Source organism: Solanum dulcamara, chromosome 5 (assembly GCF_947179165.1).
Source record: "Solanum dulcamara chromosome 5, daSolDulc1.2, whole genome shotgun sequence".
NCBI classification, from domain to species: domain Eukaryota; kingdom Viridiplantae; phylum Streptophyta; class Magnoliopsida; order Solanales; family Solanaceae; genus Solanum; species Solanum dulcamara.
In genome coordinates, this window is record NC_077241.1 from 74,227,807 (window position 1) to 74,247,641 (window position 19,835).

The 19,835-nt window shown below is 33.0% G+C and overlaps 2 protein-coding genes across 2 annotated transcripts; one reads left to right on the top strand and one right to left on the bottom strand.

The window, feature by feature from the left end:
* The first annotated feature begins 10,790 nt into the window (after positions 1 to 10,790).
* Positions 10,791 to 13,762, top strand: LOC129890761 (uncharacterized). Its single transcript, XM_055966248.1, has 2 exons — positions 10,791 to 10,808; positions 11,369 to 13,762. The coding sequence occupies exons 1-2, from the start codon at positions 10,791 to 10,793 to the stop codon at positions 13,760 to 13,762; spliced, it is 2,412 nt and encodes an 803-aa protein (XP_055822223.1).
* Positions 13,763 to 14,327: 565 nt separating this feature from the next.
* On the bottom strand, positions 14,328 to 16,221 carry LOC129888490 (expansin-like B1). Its single transcript, XM_055963457.1, has 4 exons — positions 16,065 to 16,221; positions 15,866 to 15,975; positions 15,222 to 15,530; positions 14,328 to 14,625 (listed from the first exon to the last, which is right to left on the bottom strand). The coding sequence occupies exons 1-4, from the start codon at positions 16,201 to 16,203 to the stop codon at positions 14,425 to 14,427; spliced, it is 759 nt and encodes a 252-aa protein (XP_055819432.1). The 5' UTR covers positions 16,204 to 16,221; the 3' UTR covers positions 14,328 to 14,424.
* Between the last annotated feature and the right edge of the window lie 3,614 nt (positions 16,222 to 19,835).

Genomic DNA, 19,835 nt, shown 5'->3' on the forward strand with positions numbered 1-19,835 from the left:
ACCTTGCTAGCAAATTAACAGAAAATATTATATCAGGTCTAGTTGCGTTAGCAAGATACATAAGTGCACCAATAGCACTGAGATATGGTATTTCAGGACCAAGAATTTCTTCATCCTCTTCTGAAGGTCGAAATGGATCCTTTTCCATTTCAAGTGATCGAACAACCATTGGAGTACTTAATGGATGTGCTTTGTCCATGTAAAATCTTTTTAAGATTTTCTCAGTGTAGGCAGATTGATGGACAAAAATCCCGTCTGCTAAATGTTCAATTTGCAGACCTAGACAAAGTTTTGTCTTTCCAAGGTCTTTCATTTCAAATTCTTTCTTTAGATATTCAATTGCCTTTTGGACCTCTTCAGGGGTTCCAATGAGATTTATATCATCAACATAAACGGCGAGTATAACAAATTCTGATTTCGTTTTCTTAATAAAAACACATGGACAAATGACATCATTTATATAACCCTCATTTATTAAGTACTCAGTAAGGAGATTATACCACATACGCCCTGATTGTTTCAGACCATATAATGATCTTTGTAGTTTTATTGAGTACATCTCCCGAGATTTATTACATGTTTCAGGCAGTTTTAATCCTTCTGAGATTTTCATGTAAATTTCATTATCAAGTGAACCATAAAGGTAAGCTGTAACTACATCCATTAGATGTATTTCAAGATTTTTATGTACAGCTAAACTGATGAGATATCGAAATGTTATTCCATCCATAACAGGTGAATATGTTTCTTCATAGTTGACTCCCGGTATTTGAGAGAATCCTTGTGCAACAAGGCGTGCCTTGTATCTTACAATTTCATTTTTCTCATTTTGTTTTCGCACAAAAACCCATTTGTAACCAACTGGTTTTACACCTTCAGGGGTTTGGACTACTGGTCCAAAAACCTCATGTTTAGCAAGTGAGTCTAATTTAGATTGAATTGGTTTTTGCCATTCTGGCCAATCACGTCTACGTCAACATTCTTCGACGGATTTAGGCTCAAGACTTCCACTATCTTGCATGAGGTTAAGTGCAATATTATATGCAAAAACATTATCAACCGTGATTTTAGATCGATCTAAATTTATCTCATCATTGAAAGAACTTATTGAAAGTTCTTCATTCACTTGAGTCTCGGATTCACTGATTTCTTCAGGAATATCAGGATTACTCAAATCTTGACCTTCTTCAAGAGGTTCTATTGTAGTATCATCTTTATTATTTCTCACGCTTCTCTTTCTAGGATTTTTATCCTTTGAATCCAACGGTCTACCACGCTTCTGGCGTGTTTGGGATTCAGAAGCTATGATACTTGTAGATTGTCCTTTTGGGACATCAATTCGGATAGGTACATTCAATGCAGGGATATGTGACTTAGTTATCCGTTTCAAATCAGTAAATGCATCTGGCATTTGATTTGCTATTTTCTGCAAGTGGATGATCTTCTAGACCTCCTGTTCACATGTGCGGGTACGTGGATCAAAATGTGATAGTGATGAAACTTTCCACGCAATTTATTTTTCTTTTTCGGGTTCTTTTTTCTCTCCCCCTAATGGCAGAAAAATTGTTTCATCAAACCGACAATCTGCAAATCGAGCAGTGAATAAGTCTCCAGTCAACGGTTCAAGGTATCGAATTATGGAGGGTGAGGCAAACCCAACATATATGCCCAACCTTCGTTCAGGGCCCATTTTTGTACGTTGTGATGGTGCTACAGGCACGTATACCTCACAATCAAAAATTCTTAAATGGGATATATTTGATTCATGACCAAATACTAATTGCGACGGAGAGTATTTATTATAATGTATCGGTCTGAAACGTACAAGTGTTGCTGCATGTAAGATAGCATGACCCCAAACAGTAATGGGCAATTTTGTTTTCATTAGTAGATGTCTTGCTATCAATTGTAGGCGCTTTATAAATGACTCTGCAAGGCCATTTTGAGTATGAACATGAGCAACAGGATGTTCAATTTTTATCCCAATTGATAAGCAATAATCGTTAAAAGCTTGGAATGTAAATTCTCCAGCATTATCAAGGCGAATGGTCTTAATTGGATAATCTGGGAATTGCATTCTCAATCTTATTATTTGTGCTAACAACTTCGCAAATGCCAGGTTGCGAGATGATAATAGGCACACATGAGACCATCTAAATGATGCATCTATTAGTACCATAAAATATCTAAACAATCCACTAGGTGGATGAATAGGTCCACATATATCTCCATGTATACGCTCTAAAAAATTAGGAGATTCGATGCCAACTTTCAGGGTCGATGGTCTGGCAATTAATTTGCCTTGATAACAAGCAGTACATAAAAATTCATCATTCGTAAGAATCTTCTGGTTCTTTAATGGATGTCCAGTTGAATTTTCAAGAATTCGTCTCATCATTATTGATCCAGGATGACCTATTCGATCATGACATAGCACAAATGTATTTGGATCAGTAAACTTCTGGTTTACGATCATATGTGCTTCAATTGCACAAATTTTTGCATAATATAGGCCAGATGACAGAGTTGGTAATTTTTCCAAAATATATTTCTGGCCTAAGACACTCTTGGTTATACCAAGATATTCAATATTCATTTCATTTAGTGTCTCAACATGATAACCATTTCTGCGGATATCTTTAAAACTTAACAAGTTTCTTGGGTATTTAGAAGAAAATAGTGCATCTTCTATAACAATTTTTGTCCCATTAGGCAGAATTATAGTAGCTCTTCCGGAGCCTTCTATCATTTTTGAATTACCAGAAATTATAGTAACATTAGTTTTTCTTCTAAGTAAATTGAAAAAATATTTCTCGTCTTTAAAAATAGCATGAGTTGTTCCACTATCAATTACACAAATATCCTCTTGATTTATCATTGATCCAAACAAGATTTGAGGCATTTCCATATTTTCTTCAATAAAAAATAAAATAAGTATTAACACATGGTATATTACACAAATTTTATTTATTTACATTGACTAGAAAAATACAAACATCATATTTAATACAGGTAAAAAAAAATATTTACATATTATTAGTCTTGTCAATATTCATATTTTCGTCTGGAAAATTAAAAAAAAATCAACTACATCCAAATGCATGAGCTCAATATTATCTTCAGAGATAAAATTCGTCTTTGGATTATTTTTTGCCCTTTTTAGAGATGCCTGATATAGCTGAACAAGGCGCTTTGATAACCGACAAATCCGCGACCTGTGCCCCACACCTCCACATCTATGACATATTATTTCTGAATTATTCTCCGGTAAAGCTTCTGGCTTTTTACCCTGCCTTTTATATTGTTGGTTATTTCTCGGTGTCAGCCGAACATCATGATTAAAAATTTTTCTTTGACCACAACCACGACCACGATTGGGGCCATGGCCTCTTTCTCGTTGGTTAGAATTTATCTGATTCACTTCAGGGAGTGGCAAAGAACCAACTGGCCGACTATCATGATTTTTCATTAGTAATTCATTATGTCTTTCAGCAATAAGAAGGTGAGAAAGTAATTTAGAATATTTTTTAAATTCTTTTTTGCGATATTGCTGCTGCAGGAGCATATTCGCGGGTGGAAATGTGGAGTATGTTTTTTTCAAGTTTATCCTGCTCAGTGATCTCTTCTCCGCATAAATTTAACTGAGCTATAATTCTAAATATAGCAGAATTATATTCAGTTATATTTTTGAAATCCATTAATCTCAGATTTAGCCAATCATGACGAGCTTGTGGAAGCATGACCCACTTCAGGTGGTCATATCTTTCTTTTAAATTTTTCCACAATTTAAGGGGGTCTTTTAATGTGAGATATTGTAATTTTAGCTCCTCGTCAAGATGGTGACGGAGAAATATCATGGCTTTAGCACGGTCTTGATTGGATGTCATATTGTCATCTTTAATGGTGTCTGCCAGACCCATTGATTCTAAATAAATTTCGGCATCAAGTGCCCATGATGAGTAGCCTTTTTCAGAGATATCAAGAGCAGTAAATTCAATTTTTGAAATATTTGTCATTGTATGAAAATAAATTTAAATAAAACTCTTACCAATTTTTGTTACCTTCTAAAAATAGCTGAAGCCTCGTGTTGATAACGTGTTGTAAAATAAACTAGTTGAGCAATTTAAGAAATATTAACTCGGAGAGAATAACAAAAGAAGCAGAAGAGAAAATAGTCTGATCTCTATATGTCTTTCTTCTCATATTCTTTCAATTGCAGATAATTGTGCCTATTATATAGGCAAGATGAAATAGCAATTCGTTGCCAATTTTGACAAATACAAATTGAGTGGGTCCCACTTAGATGGTGACATCCACCACTTGCATAATAATTTTGACTTTTGATCCATTGGAGTAACTGGTAAAGTTGCTGTCATGTGACCAGGAGGTCACGGGTTCAAGCCTTGGAAACAGCCTCTGGCAGAAATGCAAGGTAAGGCTGCGTACAATAGACCCTTGTGGTCGGGCCCTTCCCCGAACCCTGCGCATAGCGGGAGCTTAAGTGCACCGGGCTGCCCCCGATCCATTGTGAATTTTCTAGTTGTTGTAATGTAATAATGCTAAGAAGTGGCAAATGTGGCGTAGTAAAAAGATACTTGCATCAATTTATTTTATTTTATTTTATTTAAGATCATGATTACTTTGAAATTATAGTGCAACAAAAGTTTAAATTAATTTATTTTTTATAGCGCAAAGATACTTACATTCTTTTTTATTCTTATTTTTTGGAGCTCGACTAATCTAATTTCAAGCGGAAAAATCAATTTTTGGAAATAAAATATATTTTTTATCAAAAATAATTCTATTCTAGAGCTTAAATCTAAAATATTTGATTAAGAATGAAAATGCATTTATCACCCATCATAACTTTAGTTCCTTTTTATTCTATAAGGTTAAATTTATCACTGAACTATGCGAAATGAAACAATTTTCTTTGGTAATAGTTGAAGTCAAATATAACCTTTTCCGAAATAAAAATAGGCTAAATTTACCTTTATTTTCAAACGACGTAAATTTAGCATCCGATAATGTCATGTATCACGCAATTAAAAATTGATTTTCTTAAACCAAAGACAAATTTCAACCCTTAGCATATGTCAAAGCAAATTTAACCCTTCTCCCCAATTTTCAGTTTTTATATCTTAATATTTTAACCCTTTGCTCTTTTAACTTTAAGGCAATGGCAAGACAGAAACGTCTAATACAAGATCTAGAAGTTTATTCAACCACTTATTGTTTAGAAGTCAAAACATCTATTAGATACTTCATGATTATCAATTAATTAAATCATAGAAGTGAAAATAACTGTAAATTAGAGTTTCTCCGTTTAATATTGTCAAAATGCTTACTCTCTTTTTCTTTTACTTACTTTTTTTTGTTACTTTCAGGTGTTATTACTATTAATTGCCTTCTTTTTCATATGAATTAGGGTCAATATCATTTTGGCTCCTCAATTATTCACAATCAGGGACGGAGCTGCTAGAAGCCGGGTACGATCAAGTTCGACTGAATTCAGTTACTTTTTCTCAAATAGTGTATTCGTATAAATGTTTTTATTAAATATCGTCTATATGTTGGGCTATGACCCATATTTCAGCCAAAGACCCATGGCCTAATCCTATTTGTAAAATAATTGGAATAATTCTCCTAATTTGGTTCCTAATTCTATTTGAAAAAGAATTGAAATTATAATTCTATTTGGAGTAGGTTTTGGCTTTAGGAAAAGTACCACTCTATAAATAAGATGATTTGAGATAATTATGCATTTGCTTATTGGTAGTGTCTTAGAGAGACATTAGGGACATAAGAGAGGTTTTTGAGAAAGCTTTCAACAAGAGAGAAGAAATAGGTGTTTTCCGCATCAGTTTTGCTTCTCCGACCAACAACCTTCAAATTGCATTTGCCGATTCATTAACCGTTGGATCGGGATGAAATTTTTAATGAGTGTTTCTAACATCTTAGTGTTTGATTTGAATGGTCAAGATCAAATTTGGATTTCAGAAATATCCTGTTTTAGATCCCGGACAATAGCTCTATTTTGGGTAGTTTTCTTTCTATTACTTTTGTTAGTATAACTATTACTTCTCCTTGCTTGGCAATTGTTCTGTAGCCATTTAGGAGAATATTTGTAACCCTCTTATTGTTATAGTGTAGCAATTCGTATCTCGAAGATCCCGTAGTTGTTGCCTTCAATTTGAAGGGTTTTTCACGTTAAATCCCCCCTCCAGCCAAGGGGCGAAATGGACTTCAAGTGGAGGAACTCTTGACAGACTCCATGCCTACCGCTATTCTACAAAACTCTTATTTTTCTACGATCATCACTTTAGTAAGCATATTTGAAGGATTGTCATCAGTGTGTATCTTCTCAGCCTCAGATAATTTCTCTTCCACGACTATTCTAATCCAATGATACTTTCTACTAATATGCTTGGACTTAGAATGAAATGTGGAGTGCTTGGTGAGATAAATAACACTGTTTATCATAGAATAAGACGAACCTCGACTGCTCAAAGTCAAGATCTTTCATAAATTCCTTCATCCAAAGTAATTCTTTGGCACCTTCAGTGATAGCAATATATTCGGCTTCTGTGGTTGATAGAGCTATGCACTTCTATAGTCTAGATTGCCAGGAAATAGCTCCCCCTACAAAAATGATCAAATAACCAGAAGTGGATTTTGAATTGTCAAGATTACCTCCTAAATCAGAGTCTGTGTAGCATACAAGTTCAGGCTTGCCACTACCAAAGCACAACTCCATATCTGAAGTGCCCTTCAAATATCTTAGTATCCATTTCACTGCATTCCAGTGTTCCTTTTCAGGATTAGAAAAAAAACTGCTAACAGTACCAACAATATGTGCAATATCTGATCTAGTTCAAACCATAACATACATCAAACTACCAACTGCAAAAGAGTATGGAATACATGACATCTCCTTCTTCTCTTCATTAGTAAATGGACTTTGGATCGTACTCAACTTAAAGTGTTTACCAAGAGGAGTACTAACCACTTTTGCTTCTGTCATATTGAATCTCTTGAGTACCTTCTTAATGTATTGCTTTTGAGATAATGATAACTCATTCTTCTTTCTGCCTCGATGAATTTGTATGCCTAAAATTTTCTTTGCTGGTCCCAAGTCCTTCATTGCAAATGATTTGCCCAACTCCTTCTTAAGGACTACAATTCTAGATTTATTTTTGCCAACAATCAGCATATTATCCACATAAAGTAGTAAGATAATAAAATCATCATCAGAGAACTTCTGAAAAAATACACAATGATCTGAATAAGTTTTTTTGTATCCTTGATTTTCAATGACAGATTGAAACTTTAAGTACCACTGCCTTGGAGCTTGTTTCAAGCCGTACAAGCTCTTTCTCAATTTGCAGACATAGTTTTCTTTTTCTTTAACAACGAAATCTTTAGGCTGCTCCATGTAAAAAAAAATAATCTAAATCACCATGAAAAAAATAGTCTTGACATCCATCTGCTCAACCTCTAAATCTAGACTTGTGGCTAAGCCTAGAACCATGCGAATAGAAGATATTTTCACAATAGAAGAGAAAATTTCATCAAAGTCAACTCCCTTTCTCCGGCCAAAATCTTTGTCAACTAACTTCGCTTTATATCTAGGTGAAGATGTATGTTGCTCTTGCTTTACTTTGAAGATTCATTTATTTTTCTAAGCTTTCTTACCTTTCGGTAACTCTACTAACTCATATGTGTCATTCTCATGAAGTAACTTTATCTCATCTTCCATGGCTTCTATCCACTTATCTCTAGGAGTATCTAGTATGACTTCATCGTAATCTTCAGGTTCTCCCATGTCAGTCAAAAGTATATACTCATTAGCAGAATAACGTGTTGACTTTAGCTTCTCCCTAGTAGATCTTCTACAAGATGTTTCTAGAGCATCTAGAGTACTCATTTGAACATGAGTTGGTAGATGATCAACTATAACATCATTACTCGGAGCATCTTCAAGTTCTACACTCTGATGATCATTTTGATTTTGATCCCCATCGACATTAGTATCTTGGATTCCTTCATGTGCAAAAGATGTGTCAATGCTAGGAACTAGATCAACATTAACCGAGCTCTCATCAGTCTGAAAATTTATTTTCTCAGTTTTGTTAATATCTTCAATTATTTGGTCTTCAAAGAACACAACATCACGACTTCTGATAAGCTTTTTTCAATTGGATTATAAAAGCGATATCCAAACTCATCTTGACCATAACCAATGAAGATGCACTGCTTAGTCTTAATATCCAATTTTGATCTCTCATCTTTTGGAACATGCACACAAGTTTTACACCCAAAGACTTTCAAGTGTATCATAGGAGACATTCTTTGCAAACCAAACTCTGTTTGGAACATCACCATCCAAAGCAACAGTATGAGACAAATTGATAACATAAGCAATAGTGTTAAGTGCTTCCACCCAAAAGGAATTTGGAAGTTTAGCACTCTGAAAGTACGCATCTAACTCTCTCAACAAGAGTTCTATTCATCCTTTTTGCCAAACCATTCAATTGAGGCGTCTTGGGAGGAGTCTTCTGATGACAAATTCTTTGTGTTTTGCAGTAGTTATTCAAAGAGACGAATATACTCACCACCATTGTCAATGCGGATACATTTTAATTTTTTTCTAGTTTGTCTCTCAGATAAGGCTTGAAACTCCCTAAACACATCAAGTACTTGATCTTTGGATTTTAAAGGATATACACACAACTTGCGAGAATGATCATCAATGAAGGTTGCAAAGTAAAGTGCACCACCTTTTGACTTCACTTTAAAAGGACCACACAAGTCAGAGTGTACTAGCTCCAGTAGTTTAGACTTTCTTAAAGGAGGATGACTGTGAAAAGATTTTTTTTTCTGTTTTCCAGCTAAGCAATAAACACATTTTTTCACCTTTTCTTGTTTCACACCAGGAAGCAATTTTTTCTTAGCCAAACATGTGATCCTCTCTCGCTCATATGACTGAGTCTCTTGTGCCACAATTCTGACAAATTCTCACTTTCTACCAAATTTATAAAGTCCCTAAGAATTGATTCTTGTGTCACATATAAATTTGAATATTTTCTTCCTCGAGCTACAATCAATGAGCCTTTGGTGAGCTTTCATTGGCCATTGAACAAGTCATTATGGTAGCCATCATCATCTAATTATCCTACAGAGATCAAATTCAAAGAAATGTCTGGAGCGTGCTTGACATTCTAAAGGACTAACGTTGTACTGATATTGGTCTACAAATAACGTGTTAACACCAAGTACCTTAACCGCATCAACATTACCCATCTTTAACACGCCGAAATTAACAGGAGTATAATATGAAAAGAAGTCTATTATTTTATTCTTTCTTTCCTTCTCTAAGGTCTTGCTTCAACTTATTATAAAATCTTTTAATATGTCCTTTATTTTCACAATGATGACATGAAACATTTTGATACTTGGATCTTGACTTGCTTCTACTTTTACCTCTACTTCTTGAATCTCTTGTTTTACCTATTCCTCTATCTTCAGTAAAGAGAACGTCTAAATGTAAGGATGTGCCTTGAGATATTCTTCTGACTCACTCATTCAACACACCACTTTTTGTATATTCCATAGTATTCTTACCACCGAAAGCAGAATTTGTTAAAGAAACTCAAAGAGTTTTCCAAGAATCTGGTAAAGTATTAAGAAGCCAAAGTCTTTGTATTTTATCATCAAAATTGACACTTATTCCTGACAGTTGATCAAGAATACTTTGAAAATCATTTATGTGTGATCAAGAATAGGACTGCCCTCCTTGTATTTTAAGGTCATCAATTGCTTTAGCAAAAATAACTTGTTATTGTCAGTTTTTGAAGCGTAAAGCATCTCCAACTTTTCCCACAATGTTCTTGCATGTATCTCATTCACAATATGGTTGCGAACATTTTCTTCAACCCATTGCCCTATATATCCACATATTTGTTGGTGCTCAAAATCCCAAATTTCATCTGTCACATTCTTGGGTTTATGAGCAGCGAAAACGGAAAAATGCATCTTTTTGACGAACAATAAATCTTTCATCTTGCTCTTCCATATGTTGTAGTTACTCCCATTTAAACACATCATCTTGCTCATATTTCCCTCCATTAAAAAATCATTGATAGACAATCAAGACTTTGATACCACTTGTTATGACGAAAGGACGTAAATCCAAAAATAGAGAAAATAAATAACACTATTTTCGTAGTTATATCCTACAATCAGGGGCGGAGCCACATGGGTGCGAGGGGTAGCGACCGAACCCCCTTCATCGGAAAATTACACTATATATATACTACGAATTTTTTTATTCATGTATAAATATTATTTTTGCATTCCCTTAACAAATAAAGATTGTGGATCAGTGGATAAGGTGCCTGTGATTGAGCCCATGGTTGCGTGTTCGATTCTCAGCAATGACATGTTTTTTTCTTTTTTCATCGGTCCCTTAAAAAAAAGACACACTTTATTTATTATTATTATTATTTAAAAAAACGTGGGCCATTTGGCTTTGGGATATTTATTTTATTAAAGTCAATTATGCCCTTTGGGCTTTTTATTACTTTGTAAAAAGGTAAATATAGTAATGTAGTGTAAATAACTATACAAAAACCAAAGCAATTAATCTACTCTACACACTACTTTCCTAATTGAAGCCCTAATTACTTTGGGTCTTCTTCTCTGTTCATCTTCCTTTCTCTTGTTCAGTTGTTCTGTGAAGGTGATGAAGACTGAAGAGGCCAAATGATATTGCTTCTTGTCCATCACCCATGGCTTCCAATTCCAAGGTATTTCTTTTTTTTCCCTCTTTTTTTTAAACCATACTCAAAATCACAATAAATCCATTATTGTTTCTTGTTAGTTGTTAATCAACCCATTTTGTGAAATGGGTAGCTGACCCATTTTGTGAAATAGGTAGCTGACGGCTGATCCATTTTCCATTCATGAACCCCAAGCCTTGATTGTTTTTATTTTTAAATGTTGTTTGTTTGCAAAATTGGTCTTCTAGATATTTATTTTTAGCTAGTAAAAAAATTAAAGTGTAGATTTTTATTTAGTAATCAATTCCCTATTTCCCTTTTATGTGTGTTGGATTGTGGATTTGTGGTTAAGTTATTTTCTTGCTTATTGAGACATTTGGTAGAGTTTTTGAAATGGGATATGCTTAAGGAGTTAAGGTTACTAATTGTTTTTTTGTTGTATTGATATATACAAGATTGAGTTTTTATTCTCATAAGATTGAGTTTTTATTCTAACAGTTAGATGTTCTTAAATAGGCTTTATTTTATTGACTTTTAAGATTGACATTGTGTCTTTAATTGTAACTAATTTTTTTATTATAATTCAGTCTCAAAAGTCAGTGAAGAATTATTTTACCAAAGTTCCAAAATCAAGTTTGGACTCTCATGATCAACCTAATCTAGAAGAAAATGTCAACCACTCAGAAGTACCATTGCTTTCTTCTCAGGAATTTGATTTGAATTCTTTAAAGCATGACCCGGGTGAAAGAACTCAAATCTTGGACTTTCATCCAAATCATCGTGATGTCATTCGAAGAGAATACCTTAGGAGAGGTCCTTGTCAACCTCGGCTTAAAGAGTATCCTAAAACAAAAATTTCTAGAGATATGCGTCGTTTTAATCCTCAGTGGTTTAGTGAGTATTCTAATTGGTTAGAGTATAGTGAAAGTAAAGATGCAGTCTTTTGTTTGAATTGCTATCTATTTGCAAACGATAATATTCATCAAGGAGGGGGTGATGTATTTTCGACCATAGGGTTTAGGAGTTGGCAAAAAAAGAAGAGTCTTAAAAAACATGTTGGTGGAGGAAATAGCATTCATAATCAGTCAAGAAAGAATTGTGAAGATCTAGTGCGACAAGAACAATCTATTCAATCTGCACTTGTGAGGCAAGATTCTCAATTTAAGCATGAGTATTGGCTCCGCTTAACTGCTTCAGTTGATGTTGTAAGGCTTCTTTTGAATCAAGGATTGGCATTTCGGGGTCATGATGAATCTAAATCATCACTTAACAGAGGTAATTTTCTTGAAATTCTTTCATGGTATTCTGAAATGTGTGATAACATTAAAGATTGTGTATTGAAACATGCTCCACAAAATGATTTGATGACTTCTCCAATGATTCAAAAAGAAATTGTGACTACATGCAAAATTGAAACAATTAAGACTATCATAGAAGAATTAAATGGTGATTACTTTGCCTTGTTGGTTGATGAATCTTTTGATGTATCGCGCAAGGAGCAAATGGCCGTTGTTTTACGATATGTTGATATAATGGGATTTGTGATGGAGCGACTTATCGATATTATTCATGTTCAAGATACTTGTGCATCATCTCTAAAAGAAGCAATTGTTAATTTACTTGCTCAACATTCCTTGAGTCTTTCTTATGTACGTGGACAATGTTATGATGGGGCAAGTAATATTCAAGGTAGAATCAATCGCCTTAAAATTTTGATTAAGCAAGAAAGTAGATCGGCTCATTTTGTTCATTGCTTTGCTCATCAACTTCAACTAAGTCTTGTTGCGGTTTCTAAAAAGTGTGTTGAAGTAGGGGAACTTGTACTATTGGTTTCAAGTATTTTGAATATGTTGGGAGCTTCTTTTAAACGCATGGATGAATATCGAGAATCTCAAAAGAAAAGAGTTCAAGAGGCATTAGATATGGGTGAACTTGAAACTGGTAGAGGCTTGCATCAAGAATTTGGTCTTACTAGAGCTTGTGATACTCGTTGGGGATCCCACTACAAATCTTTTAGTAACTTTATTATTATGTTTGGTTCAATTGTTGATGTACTTAATGATATTGTTGTTGATTCACATTGTCCAGATGAAAGTGCCAAGGCAATGGAATTTCTCAGAGCATGTCAAACATTTGATGTTGCATTCATATTGCATTTGATGAGAGATATTTTAGCAATCACAGATGAGCTTAACAAATGCTTACAGAAAAAAGAGCAAGATATCGTAAATGCCATGCTACTTGTTCAAGTAGCAAAGAAAAGGTTGCAAAAGTTCAGAGAGGATGAATGGGGTTCGCTTATTGATAAAGTATCTAAATTTTGTATCAAGTATCAAATTTTGATACCTAAGTTAGATGAGCCGTACTTTACCTCTTTGAGATCACGACGTAAACTTGCTGGTTGTACTATCTCACACCATTATTATGTTGAAGTGTTTTGCAAAGTTATTGATTGGCAAATTCAAGAGCTTTCTTATCGTTTTGATGAAGTAACGACTGATTTGCTTCATGGAATTGCTTGTTTAAATCCAATTGACTCATTTTCTAGTTTTGATCTTAGGAAAATAATGAGAATGTCTGAACATTATCCTGATGACTTTGATGAATTTAGTATGGGGGTTCTTGAGAATCAACTTGAGAGTTACATTATTGATGTTCATGATCTTGATGAAAGGTTCTCCGATCTAAAAGGACTTTATGATCTTTCAAAAAGATTAGTTCAGACAAAGAAGCATTCAAACTACCCTCATGTATTCCTCTTAGTGAAACTTGCCTTGCTCTTGCCAGTTGCCACTGCATCCGTTGAAAGAACTTTTTCGGCAATAAAGTTTATCAAGAATGACTTGCGGAGTCGAATGAATGAGAGTTATTTTAGTGGTTGCTTGGTGCCTTATGTAGAAAAAGATGTGTTTAATAGGATCTCTAATGATGTTATTATAAAAACATTTCAAGGAATGAAACCTCGTCGTGTACAGTTGTAGTAATATACTTGCACTTTCAATAGAGAATTGTGTTTGTTTTGATTTCTTTGCGCATTTATTTTTTTAATTTTCTTGAACCCCCTTATCAAATATTCTGGTTCCGCCCCTGCCTACAATGGTGATAGTTTGTGCTGGAATTATAGAGCCATGAATAATTCCCAAGGTGCTTGACTATATTGTTTTTTATTATATTAAGAGTTATAATTATGGCTATATATTGACTTCCAATAATTCTTTGATGATTTAATTTTATCACCTCGCACGCTACTTATAAAGTTCTAAACTCATTATAACATAGTATTTGGAAAAATCAATTACACTCTTATCGGTATAAGTTAAGTGTTTATAAAATGCAATTTGTGTTCAAAATGATCCATAATATTGCAATTTTATGAAATGTCATGAAGACAAACTACATACACCAAGTCACCAATATATATAACACAATAATATACCACAATTTTTATAAATAATATTCTTTACAAGAGTTAATACACTAATTTATTTGATCAGCCTTATTAAATATTAACACACAACATTTATTCATAAAACCACAATGGCTGATGATAACCCTAGACAAATTAAACTTCATTTGACCCCAAACCATAATATAGAAATTGATAATTTTATATCACACTTTTCTTGAACAAATATATATTTGTTCAAGGAATTTGAATGTTAGTTTCATAAACAGATCCAGGTTTCCAGTAATATGGGATCACAACTTTGTCAGAGTAAATCCATTTGGTCTTTTCACCTTCTTTTATTTGGATCTTTATTTTCAAATCTCCCTTTGGTGGATTTGCCAAATCAAAAACTGCTCCATATGACCTTCTCAATGGTATCCATTTGTAGGTTTTTGCCTGTATATATCAACCCAAAAATTAATGTTATAATATCAAATCATGTCTAGAATTTATTGAATTATGTTATGTATTCACTGACAATGTTATATATTTTGTATAATATTTTATTCGGATAAAAGTATTGAAACTGACAATAAGTAGTTATTCATTTAATGTATTTGGTAAAAATATAACGATAAGTAACTTATTTTTTTGTTAAAATGACTTAAATGTCCCTTGAGTTACTTACAAATAAATAAATTTAGAAGTATATTTGAATAAGAAATTAAGGGCGAATGGAGAAATAAAATAGAGAGATAATTAGAAGTTAGTATGTTTAGGAAGAGTATTTTAAATATTTAAAAATATATTAAACATAAAATTGGGAAATATTTTTTATCAGACCAAAGTGTTTATAAGATCAAAAATCATAAGTTGGGGATGACAACCAACTTATGACTTTTGATTGATTTACTTATAAGCATTTTGTTATGTTAAGTTGAAGAGTTCTAATAAACCTTATGTTGACCATTTTATAAGTACACGTAGTCAAACATCTCGTAATACTAAAGAAAATAATTATACAAAAAGAAGAAGCAAATATATATACTTACGTCGTAGATCTCAATTGCCATGATATCAGCATAGCCACCATTGTTAAATGGAATTATAGCAAGGTAGCCATGATAGTTGCTATGTTCATTGATTTTGATTTTGAGATTGCCATATTTGCAAGAAACTCTTTTGTAGTCTACATCAACCACTCCCTTTGGGAACAACATGTGAGCTAGCTTTGGATGCTTTGCCATCTTGGCGAAGGCATCGGAGCTGAGAATGAAGTCAGTTCCGGGCCCTTCACCACTGTCAGTCACCACCACCTTAACTCCTATGTCACTACATAATGCCTTGTCCTTGCACCTCACCTGTAATATATTGTTGATAATTACTAGTCACATGCGCGCCAATTATCATGTAATTACAAGTAATTTTTTTAAAATTTATATATATAACTTATTGCGATTCAAAATTATATGAAATAATTTGTATTTATCCATTTGGACAATTCAAAGGTCTACAACTTGCTTTAAACTAGCCATATGTGTACATGTTATATATGAATATTCATTTTATATGTATAAAAAAATTATTAAAATTAATATAAATAATGTATATTTCGAGCGTAATCCGGTAAATCAAATGGGGTAGTGTATTATAAGATTCAAAACTCGAATTCATAACGTTCAAATTTTTTGAATACCTGATAGCATGCACCACAGCCAGCTCCATTCTTATAGAGCTTCCATGATGCGGTGGTAACGAGCCCATCATTGACATATCTGCCATACTCTCCATAACCACAAGCTCCAGCTGATCAAATATATGTTGCAAATTAATCAAATGTTAAATCAATCTATCTTAAAAGGAAAAAGAAAAGTTGAAAATCAAATGTGACTTACTAGGTGTTCCTTTGCCATCAGAGGTCTTATAATAGGTAGCTTTAGAATAATAATAGTTTTCAGTACCAAAGCAAAGTCCAGGCAGAAGCAAAACCATGAATATCATAAAAGTGGAACAATTGTTGAATGAAATAGCCATTTTTTTTGGTGCTAAAAATGTAAAGAAGAATTAATTTGGATGATGAGAAATGTAGAAGTGAAGCTCTCTATTTATAGTTGGGTGTCTTACGGGCAGGTATTGACTTTGCTTAAATTCATGGCCAACTTTGTAATCAATCTTAAATTTGTCATTAGTTTTATTTGAAAAAGCAATATTCAAAGTTACCATATACATATACGGTTTTGGTCTTCTGACCCAAATATAATTAAAAATATGGATCGCATCATTAAAAAAAATTAAAAAATCCGTTTTCTGATGTAAATATATATTTACAATTTGATCATCACCTTCTTTGAAGCAACAATAGCTAATTAAATATGATTTAAAATCCCATAAGGTCTAAATTGACGATACTAGAGGCTACAAACTCTCGTTGTTTTAAATCAATGGATGACACATTCTTTTTGCCGCGTCTGTACCAACTAACGTGTAGTCGCTCCGTATTATATTTGTTATCCATTTTTTATACGTTTATTTCGAAATTATAAATAAAAAGGATCGTTTTACTAATTGACCTCTTAAGAAATGTTTACTGAAACTTTATAAATTTATTTACACTTTTAAATAGAAATTAATTGTAATGATACGATTAGAAATACGTTATTAATTCTATCTTTGTAAATCAACTAGTAATTTGGAATAACTATTTTTAGTAAGATGGACAATTAATATGAAACGAAGTGAGTAGTGTTTGAGACTGTACATGAAATTTTAAGAAAATAATAAAGATTTTTAACGTGTAAAAGTGTCAAAGTTATTTTTTAAAATGAGTGGCGAAGAGAGTTTCACCTGCATTTAATTTAAATGAATGGTGACGGAAATCCCGACGAGTAATGTCACTGTGGCTAAAATGAGGACGGGACAACTAAATAATTTTCATGATAGAAAAAAGTGTCATTTTTTGGGGGGATAAACTAAAATAGAAAGTATATCACTTCAACTAGGACGAGAGTACTATATATTATCTTAAAATCTGGTCAACAACTCATTGTTTGGGAATTTAAATTATGTCACACGGGAATATTGTTATTAATTTATTGTCTGATCGCTAGACTTTTAATTTAAGTTTTAAAGTTATCTTCTCTTATAATTGCATGGAAAATGTTTCCATTCACCAATAGAACATTATCCACCAACCAATATGAGAAAATAATTAAGTACAAAATTCACTTGTTTTTCAAGATACAGTACTGTCTAGAAAAACATTTTTCATTCCATACCAAACACCCCCTAAATGAGATGATTAAGAACAACTAAATAGTAATAGATAAATACTATGAGATAATTAAGAACAAGTAAATCGCACTAGACAAATTCATTTATGATTCAAATTATTATATTTTTAAAGCGTGATTCACATATATTTTGGATACATTGACTCTCTCGCTAACCTCTCTCTTATATTGCTCGTTTCTCTCTATGTATTTTATGTATCTGTGTATCCAGTATCAATTTTATGTATTTGTTTATCCAAAATCAATTTCTTCAGTATATCTGATATCAAATATTTAATATATATATATATATATATATATACATAAATACATGTATCTGGTATATTAAAGCACTCATATGCACTTGATTTCACTGTATATATCTTATCAATGACTTCTCCTCTATTTATTGATTTTAGTGGATACTAAAACGATCGCCAATTACCACTGTATTCACAATTCAACAATAAAGTTATCTAAGGATAATTAGATTTAATAGGGATGTTTGTGTAGTTTTACCTAATTTTAATATGAGATTTAATATTGATAAATCATAAATTGAGAAGAATCTGACTTTAATATTATATAAAAAATAATAATTGTGAACCTAACTCAAAACCTCAGAATTAGCTTATCATAAGGAAAATATTGTCCAAATGACCAAATCCATATACCAAATCCAACTTTTCCCATCCCACCAAGGACTTAACAATATATATAATCCAATAAGTTTGAAACAGAAAAATGTCAATGAAAAACTTTTCTCACTTATGTTATTTTCTGTTAACATAAAACATTTCTTTTTTAGGACGTCAGACACCCAAATGATGGGTTCGGAAGTTGATTCATGTCACGATCCAAATCCGGGTATGATGACATCTGTCCTTTTTCATCGGATAAGTCAGCCTAAAATTCAATATTTATGGAGAGTAATAAACAAAACAGAAGTCTTTCAACTCAAATACCCCCAAAGATTGGTTATCACATGTATAAGCCGCTAAAGAAAAACAAAACTTAAATGAAATATTAGTCTCAATGTGACTTCAACTCTCAAATAGATTAAAAATAAAAGTACAGGAAAATCTAAGAGTCTACTGGATGTCAATAACTACCTCTCTCAAACTCCTTGAAGCCTCAAATGATCAGAAAGAGACGGTGATCAAAGTCCAGGATCAAAACCTATACAACTGTAGAAGCAAGGGTGAGTTCCAAAAAACACGGTACCCAACAAGCTAACTATCAAAACTAAGTAAATCTAATAGAATACATGAACTTCTTTCCAACCCAACCGAATCTCCGTAACTACAACCTACACAGAAATCAGCCTAACCTAACAGTTCATACTAAATAATTCAATAAGGTTCAGATCACAGCTCAATATCACAAGATATAACGTACAAATAATCACAAGTCACATATAGGCATCAATACTGTCACACACATATATGCAGAACATGTATATGCACACTCAATGATCATGCATGTGTGCAATTTCCAGCAAAGACCTCATCATAATAAATTTTGACCGAAAATGACCTCGGTCCCACAACCTCATCAAAAATGATCTCGATAATATAATCCCGTCAGAAATGACCTCAATAATATAATCCCGTCAGAAATGACCTCAGCTATATAATCTCGCCGAAAATGACCTCGGCAATATAATCTCACCGAAAATGACCTCGACATGTATATACACCCTCAATAATCCATGTATTGTGAGAATTGTCACTTGAGAAATCATACAAAGAAGGATTGTTACAAACTTGTTGGATATCCTTCAGAAAGGGATAACAAAAATAACAGGAAAATGGAAGGAAACTATGAAGGTTACAGAAAAAAACAACTATCGTGAAGGATGAAGAAAGGATAGATACAAAGAAAGAAACAAGAGGGACAACAATGAAGGATGGAGAAAGAAGACATATGCTATAATTACTAACAATGCAAACTTCGCTCAAGGAAAATATGCAGGTGAAAATGATAATAGAGGCCAGTATGCTGATAAGAGCAGGAAAAGTGATGGCAATGGCAAAAGTAGTCATCATGCTTCAAAGGATCAGTACAAGCAGCACAACAACATATATGACAAGGACTCTAAAGAATATCAAACTCACATGACAGGTATTGTAATTTTTCTGATGTCTCAATTAGAAAAATGTGAGTGATAGTTGATTCTAGTGCTTCTCACCATATTACTACAAATAAGAAGCTACTAAAGAATATACATAGTATACAAACTAGTCAGGAGTAAGAATGCACTTTCCAAATAGAAGCACATTTCTAATTACACGTACAAGATGTACAGAGTTGTTTGGAAAGGAGAAGATTTCAAATGTGTTATTTGTGCCTGATTTTAATACAACCTCTTGTTAAAATTGACTAAGAAATTATGTT

Excerpts from the sequence above, each read along its gene's own strand:
- LOC129888490 (XM_055963457.1), bottom strand. The coding sequence starts at position 16,203 with ATGGCTATTTCATTCAACAATTGTTCCACTTTTATGATATTCATGGTT. Across the intron at positions 15,976-16,064 it reads TGATGGCAAAGGAACACCTA|CTGGAGCTTGTGGTTATGGA; the intron begins GTAAGTCACATT and ends ATATTTGATCAG. Across the intron at positions 15,531-15,865 it reads GCTGTGGTGCATGCTATCAG|GTGAGGTGCAAGGACAAGGC; the intron begins GTATTCAAAAAA and ends AATATATTACAG.